Source organism: Salmo salar, chromosome 15 (genome assembly GCF_965601325.2).
Source record: "Salmo salar chromosome 15, fSalSal1, whole genome shotgun sequence".
In the NCBI taxonomy this organism is placed as follows: domain Eukaryota; kingdom Metazoa; phylum Chordata; class Actinopteri; order Salmoniformes; family Salmonidae; genus Salmo; species Salmo salar.
Window position 1 is genome coordinate 115,392,003 of NC_138305.1, and position 8,682 is coordinate 115,400,684.

General features: G+C 46.9%; 1 protein-coding gene across 1 annotated transcript in view; it reads right to left on the reverse strand.

Moving 5' to 3' along the window:
- Positions 1-6,732, reverse strand: part of lad1 (ladinin) — a 100,748-nt gene extending 94,016 nt beyond the window's left edge. The window contains exons 1-3 of the mRNA XM_082962321.1: positions 6,440-6,732; positions 1,957-2,133; positions 1,540-1,834 (exon numbers count right to left, since the gene is read on the reverse strand). Of these exons, the coding sequence (XP_082818447.1) occupies positions 1,540-1,834; positions 1,957-2,133; positions 6,440-6,477 (510 nt within the window). The 5' untranslated portion in view covers positions 6,478-6,732. The remainder of the gene's footprint in view (positions 1-1,539; positions 1,835-1,956; positions 2,134-6,439) is intronic.
- Between the last annotated feature and the right edge of the window lie 1,950 nt (positions 6,733-8,682).

An 8,682-nucleotide genomic window follows, 5' to 3' on the forward strand; every position in this document is an offset into this window, starting at 1 on the left:
TGGTAGGGGTTAGGGTTAGGGTTACCACTAGGTACACACCCTGTATGGTAGGGGTTAGAGTTAACACTAGGTACACATCCTGTATGGTAGGGGTTAGAGTTAACACTAGGTACACACCCTGTATGGTAGGGGTTATAGTTAACACTAGGTACACATCCTGTATGGTAGGGGTTAGGGTTAGAGTTAACACTAGGTACACACCCTGTATGGTAGGGGTTAGGGTTAGAGTAAACACTAGGTACACATCCTGTATGGTAGGGGTTAGGGTTAACACTAGGTACACACCCTGTATGGTAGGGGTTAGGGTTAGAGTTAACACTAGGTACACATCCTGTATGGTAGGGGTTAGGGTTAGAGTTAACACTAGGTACACATCCTGTATGGTAGGGGTTAGGGTTAGAGTTAACACTAGTTACAGACCCTGTATGGTAGGGGTTAGGGTTAGAGTTAACACTAGGTACACACCCTGTATGGTAGGGGTTAGGGTTAACACTAGGTACACACCCTGTATGGTAGGGGTTAGAGTTAACACTAGGTACACATCCTGTATGGTAGGGGTTAGGGTTAACACTAGGTACACACCCTGTATGGTAGGGGTTAGGGTTAACACTAGGTACACACCCTGTATGGTAGGGGTTAGGGTTAACACTAGGTACACATCCTGTATGGTAGGGGTTAGGGTTAACACTAGGTACACATCCTGTATGGTAGGGGTTATAGTTAACACTAGGTACACACCCTGTATGGTAGGGGTTAGAGTTAACACTAGGTACACATCCTGTATGGTAGGGGTTAGAGTTAACACTAGGTACACATCCTGTATGGTAGGGGTTAGAGTTAGAGTTAACACTAGGTACACACCCTGTATGGTAGGGGTTAGAGTTAACACTAGGTACACACCCTGTATGGTAGGGGTTAGGGTTAACACTAGGTACACACCCTGTATGGTAGGGGTTAGGGTTAACACTAGGTACACATCCTGTATGGTAGGGGTTAGGGTTAACACTAGGTACACATCCTGTATGGTAGGGGTTATAGTTAACACTAGGTACACACCCTGTATGGTAGGGGTTAGAGTTAACACTAGGTACACATCCTGTATGGTAGGGGTTAGAGTTAACACTAGGTACACATCCTGTATGGTAGGGGTTAGGGTTAGAGTTAACACTAGGTACACACCCTGTATGGTAGGGGTTAGAGTTAACACTAGGTACACACCCTGTATGGTAGGGGTTAGGGTTAACACTAGGTACACATCCTGTATGGTAGGGGTTAGGGTTATAGTTAACACTAGGTTATACATTACATACAGTACTACTACCACTGTCTTTACCATCACACACACACACACTCTGTCCTTACTGACACACTCAATCACACACATACACACTAACACACTCTGTCCTTACTGAGACACACTCACACGCTCACACAAACTCTATCCTTACTGACACTCACACACACACACACACACACACACACACACACACACACACACACACACACACACATCAATATAGAGCCCTCCTTCCCTCTCACCTGTCTGTCTAAGGGGTTGGTAGGGGTTGACGGTATGGGTGAAGATATGGATGAGGGTGGGGTTGAGGGTGAAGGTTGGATGGGGGTGTCTATTGGAGGTGTCTGTCTCCCCCCTTCCTCCACATCCCCCAATAGCTCCACTCTCCCCTCCTCCCCTCCATCTCTCCCCTCCTCCCCTCCATCTCTCCCCTCCTCCTCTCCTTTCTGTCGTCTGAGAGTCTCTATGTGTCTGTTCCTCCTCCTCTCGTCTCGAACACTGAGCATCTCCTCAAAGTCCAGCTGGAGCAGCTCCGCACTGGAACACACACACATAATGAACTGCTGTTCTCCCTGGCATCTCTACAGAGAAAAACGCACTTTGAAGTGTGTGTGTGTTTGTGTGTGTGAGCGTGTGATAACAGGTGGTTGACCTCTGACCTGGTGATGCTTGGAGCGTTGTCATTGGTGGGTTGGTTTCCGGGGGTGTGTCGGGGAGAAAGGTCGTTTTCAGGTGAAAGGTCATTGTCGGGGTCAGTGCTGCTATAGCTCCTCTCCTTCCTCCTCCTCTCCCTTTCCACTTCCTCTTCATCCTCCACTGTCCACTGGCGGGCCAGACTACACAGACCCACACAGGTTAACACTAGTGACCTAGGCTACAACAGGGACTTTTCAGGTTCTCATTAGATTTCAAAAAGGCTTTATAAAGAAGACATAAAGTCTTCATAACCACACCATGCTTCACAAATCATTTGTATGAAGATGCAGTAGTATGAACAGCTGATGACAGGGTTAGGGGTTAGGGTCAGGGTTGGGGTTAGGGTCAGGGGTTAGGGTCAGGGGTTAGGGATAACAAATCTCTTTGTAGGGTGCTCTCTGTGTGACATGCTGTTTCAGATGGTACTCTCTGTGTGAGACATGCTGTCTCAGATGGTACTCTCTGTGTGACATGCTGTCTCAGATGGTGCTCTCTGTGTGACATGCTGTCTCAGATGGTACTCTCTGTGTGACATGCTGTTTCAGATGGTACTCTCTGTGTGAGACATGCTGTCTCAGATGGTACTCTCTGTGTGACATGCTGTTTCAGATGGTACTCTCTGTGTGACATGCTGTCTCAGATGGTACTGAAGACATGCTGTCTCAGATGGTACTCTCTGTGTGACATGCTGTCTCAGATGGTGCTCTCTGTGTGACATGCTGTTTCAGATGGTACTCTCTGTGTGACATGCTGTTTCAGATGGTACTCTCTGTGTGACATGCTGTCTCAGATGGTACTCTCTGTGTGACATGCTGTCTCAGATGGTACTCTCTGTGTGACATGCTGTCTCAGATGGTACTCTCTGTGTGACATGCTGTCTCAGATGGTACTCTCTGTGTGACATGCTGTCTCAGATGGTCCTCTCTGTGTGACATGCTGTCTCAGATGGTACTCTCTGTGTGACATGCTGTCTCAGATGGTCCTCTCTGTGTGACATGCTGTCTCAGATGGTACTCTCTGTGTGAGACATGCTGTCTCAGATGGTACTCTCTGTGTGAGACATGCTGTCTCAGATGGTACTCTCTGTGTGACATGCTGTCTCAGATGGTACTCTCTGTGTGACATGCTGTCTCAGATGGTACTCTCTGTGTGACATGCTGTCTCAGATGGTACTCTCTGTGTGACATGCTGTCTCAGATGGTACTCTCTGTGTGACATGCTGTCTCAGATGGTACTCTCTGTGTGACATGCTGTCTCAGATGGTACTCTCTGTGTGACATGCTGTCTCAGATGGTACTGAAGACATGCTGTCTCACATGGTACTCTCTGTGTGACATGCTGTCTCAGATGGTACTCTCTGTGTGACATGCTGTCTCAGATGGTACTCTCTGTGTGACATGCTGTCTCAGATGGTACTCTCTGTGTGACATGCTGTCTCAGATGGTACTCTCTGTGTGACATGCTGTCTCAGATGGTACTCTCTGTGTGACATGCTGTCTCAGATGGTACTCTCTGTGTGAGACATGCTGTCTCAGATGGTACTCTCTGTGTGACATGCTGTTTCAGATGGTACTCTCTGTGTGACATGCTGTCTCAGATGGTACTCTCTGTGTGACATGCTGTCTCAGATGGTACTCTCTGTGTGACATGCTGTTTCAGATGGTACTCTCTGTGTGACATGCTGTCTCAGATGGTACTCTCTGTGTGACATGCTGTCTCAGATGGTACTCTCTGTGTGACATGCTGTTTCAGATGGTACTCTCTGTGTGACATGCTGTCTCAGATGGTCTCAGACCTAGAGACCCAGTTCTAATTCCTATCAACCTGATAAAGGCACACCAGCTTCATTTAACATTTTCCCACATTTTTTACATTTTAGTCACTTAGCAGACACTCTTATCCAGAGCGACTTACAGTAGTGAATGCATACATTTCATTTTGTGCATTTTTTAAATGTATTTATTTATTTTTTGTACTGCCCACCCGTGGGAATCGAACCCACAACCCTGGCGTTGCAAACACCATGCTCTACCAACTGAGCCACAGGGAAGACCACTAATGTCTCTGACTAGACTGAACTAACCCAATGTTCTAATGGACAGCGACCACAGACAGAACAGGGACAGAAACGGGATAGGACCAAACGATAAGAGATTTCTTCCAACTCCCGTCAACATCATATCAAACTCAGACTCGGGCATCTCCTGACTCAAACTCAGACTCGGGGCATCTCCTGACTCAACCTCAGACTCGGGGCATCTCCTGACTCAACCTCAGACTCTGACTCTTGGTAGTTGTGTTGGTGTAACAGTGTAGGTTCCGTCCCTCTCTTCGCCCCAACCCGGGCTCGAACCTCTGCACACATCAACAACTGACACCCCACGAAGCGTCGTTACCCATCGCGCCACAAAAGCCGCGGCCCTTGCAACGCAAGGGGAACAACCACTTCAGGTCTCAGAGCGAGTGACGTCACCGATTGAAACGCTATTAGCGCGCACCACCGCTAACTAACTAGCCATTTCACATCGGTTACACCACCGCTAACTAACTAGCCATTTCACATCGGTTACACCACCGCTAACTAACTAGCCATTTCACATCGGTTACACCATCGCTAACTAGCTAGCCATTTCACATCGGTTACACCACCGCTAACTAACTAGCCATTTCACATCGGTTACACCACCGCTAACTAACTAGCCATTTCACATCGGTTACACCACCGCTAACTAACTAGCCATTTCACATCGGTTACACCACCGCTAACTAACTAGCCATTTCACATCGGTTACACCACCGCTAACTAACTAGCCATTTCACATCGGTTACACCACCGCTAACTAACTAGCCATTTCACATCGGTTACACCACCGCTAACTAACTAGCCATTTCACATCGGTTACACCACCGCTAACTAACTAGCCATTTCACATCGGTTACACCACCGCTAACTAACTAGCCATTTCACATCGGTTACACCACCGCTAACTAACTAACCATTTCACATCGGTTACACCACCGCTAACTAACTAACCATTTCACATCGGTTACATTGGCGTGGACGTGTGCTGTGCTTCCATGCTGAAAATCACGTTCATCCATAAGAGTCTAAGCGGGGGGATTCTAACCAAACTATATGGAATTGTTTTAAGAAGGTCATACCAAGAATCATTTTGCTATTTGATTTACAATTTTAAGACCCCTTGAAGTATCAAAGAAAAACAATTTGATGATTTGGACTTACTGCTATTAGCCCATACAAAACGCATTGAATAACAGATTCACTACATGGAACATTAGATAGCAAAAACATGTAAAGGAAGTTTGTTCTGAAGTGTGTGTCCTATATCTGAGAGATATAACACATATCAAGAATATAATTGTTTTTACATGTCGAGTCACCATATATACAGTACTTCCATTCATTTTTCAAACTGGTACTGACGGACCTTCAGACGAGTCTTGTGAGGCCTGTGGGCGTCTTAGAGCAAACAACCAACATGTACTGTGTTCGTGAGAATCTCACCTTTCCACAGAGGGTTGAGGGTTATTAGTGTGTAGCCCAAACTGTTGGGACGCTACAGACAGAAGTTGGGAGATCGGCTGTACTGACTTCAGACGAGTCCCAAGAAGCCTACGAGGGTCATTGTAATTTGAAGGCAAAACCGTTCAGAAGACCAATTTTCAGGTTGTCTCATGGTCTGACAGACACTGCTCTAGATCTGTCACCTTTCATCGCAGATGCAGAAGCACGACATAGGTGGATGCAGTGGATTGAGACGGATCTCATCCAGATATCTTTAGCTTCAACTGACTTTAGGGGGTTAACAACATCAACATTACAGGACCACATCATCCACCTCAATCCGATCCGTCATCTGATCAGCTTTCACTTTCCTTATCAATATCATGATCAACGACAGCAGTCACAAACCTCGGAAGACCATTCACTATTTACAAAAACTAAACAACATTCTGTTGTAACCATCTAAATCATCATTGATTTATGTTCACAGCGAAAACAGGTGTCTATTAGTGCGCAGCGCAGCTCTACTATAAATGAACTGAAGGCTATCCGTTATCGTTACAATCCTGACAGAAAGTCACCACAAACTAAAGCCTCATGTCCACCAGACACATCAAACTCTTTGCGTTCTGGTGGAAGTCATTCATTGTCGATAGAGCAGTCCAAAACGCTACATTGGGGGTGCCGCACTAGGCTGCGGTGCGTTCTGCGTACTGCCTGCGTTCAATATTTTCAAGTTGTGCATTTCTTTACCATGCGATGGTACAAATGGAAGGACACACATTGACTCCAACTAGCTATCTTTCAGCTAGTTAAAAAGTGAAGCACATATGTTTCAAGTACGGAAAATGTGGGCTAGACAACCGGCAAAACAACACGCATATACATCTGGTGAACATCAGGCGTAAACCAGCTCTTACCGGGACAGAGCCGACCAGTTCTTCCGGCTGATGGACATGGCAGCTGGGGTCCCAGTGGAGTTGAGGCCGGCTGGGAGGAAGTTAAGTCAGGTAAAGCGTCTGAGGCACCTCGCTGAGTGGCTGTCAGAGTGGAATCAGTCAGCGGGACAGAATTACAGTCCACCTTTACCCTGCTAGATCACATGACCAAACTCACTACCTGGGAGAGAGCGAGACAGAGGGAGAGAGAGGGAGGTAATGTTTGGGATCTTGTCCATGTATAGTTATGAATGCAGTTCACTTCTAATTGCTGTAGTTTGATAAACGAGGTCAGGTGAATATAGACAGGAACACCCAACAGAGATATATAAGGGCATTCAGTTTGTCTAATATAGTTCATCTTTCTACTTCTCCAGTTGTGCCCTGCATGCAGCCTGTCCTACTGTTAGGGATAGGGTTACCTATACTATTGTTAGTGAGCTGAAAAAGGCAAAGACCAGGTACAGTCAGGATATATCTGTTGAACATCTTTGATGTATCTAATAATACTGAACAGTACAGAGTCTTTCAGTGTGACTGAGTCACTGTTTGTTCTAAAGGCCTCTGTGTGTGTGTGTGTGTGTGTGTGTGTGTGTGTGTGTTACAGATCTGTGTAAGACCACACCTTCACCTAAAGACAGACAAGTGTACTGGACTTTACCCATAGCAATCTTACTTACAACCTTGTGTGTGTGTGTGTGTCTGTGTGTGTGTGTGTGTGTGTGTGTGTGTGTGTGTGTGTGTGTGTGTGTGTGTGTGTGTGTGTGTGTGTGTGTGTGTGTGTGTGTGTGTGTTACAGATCTGTGTAAGACCACACCTTCACCTAAAGACAGACAAGTGTACTGGACTTTACCCATAGCAATCTTACTTACAACCTTGTGTGTGTGTGTTCAACAGATCTGTATAAAACCACACCTTCACCTAAAGACTGACAAGTGTACTGGACTTTACCCATAGCAATCTTACTTACAACCTTGTGTGTGTGTGTGTGTGTGTGTGTGTGTGTGTGTGTGTGTGTGTGTGTGTGTGTGTGTGTGTGTGATTATGTAACTCGTCAGCACTCTTCCTCCTTTTTCTAACAAAGGACCACACAGACACAAACACACACCTTAAGCCTACAGAGAGCGACACACACACACACACACACACACACACACACACACACACACACACACACACACACACACACACACACACCAAAGGCTATTTGCATCCGAAAAGATGAGAGAGTGGGAAAGCAACATGAAGTGAGTCAGAGTCCTTTAACTTATAAGAGTCTAAGCTCTGTCTCAGATGGGGGTCCTACTAAGCTCTGTCTCAGATGGGGGGTCCTACTAAGCTCTGTCTCAGATGGGGGGTCCTACTAAGCTCTGTCTAAGATGGGGGGTCCTACTAAGCTCTGTCTAAGATGGGGGTCCTACTAAGCTCTGTCTAAGATGGGGGTCCTACTAAGCTCTGTCTAAGATGGGGGTCCTACTAAGCTCTGTCTAAGATGGGGGGTCCTACTAAGCTCTGTCTAAGATGGGGGGTCCTACTAAGCTCTGTCTAAGATGGGGGTCCTACTAAGCTCTGTCTCAGATGGGGGTCCTACTAAGCTCTGTCTAAGATGGGGGGTCCTACTAAGCTCTGTCTAAGATAGGGGGTCCTACTAAGCTCTGTCTAAGATGGGGGGTCCTACTAAGCTCTGTCTAAGATGGGGGTCCTACTAAGCTCTGTCTCAGATGGGGGGTCCTACTAAGCTCTGTCTCAGATGGGGGGGGGGTCCTACTAAGCTCTGTCTCAGATGGGGGTCCTACTAAGCTCTGTCTAAGATGGGGGTCCTACTAAGCTCTGTCTAAGATGGGGGTCCTACTAAGCTCTGTCTCAGATGGGGGTCCTACTAAGCTCTGTCTAAGATGGGGGGTCCTACTAAGCTCTGTCTAAGATGGGGGGTCCTACTAAGCTCTGTCTAAGATGGGGGTCCTACTAAGCTCTGTCTCAGATGGGGGTCCTACTAAGCTCTGTCTAAGATGGGGGGTCCTACTAAGCTCTGTCTAAGATGGGGGGTCCTACTAAGCTCTGTCTAAGATGGGGGGTCCTACTAAGCTCTGTCTAAGATGGGGGTCCTACTAAGCTCTGTCTCAGATGGGGGGTCCTACTAAGCTCTGTCTCAGATGGGGGGGGGGGGTCCTACTAAGCTCTGTCTCAGATGGGGGTCCTACTAAGCTCTGTCTAAGATGGGGGTC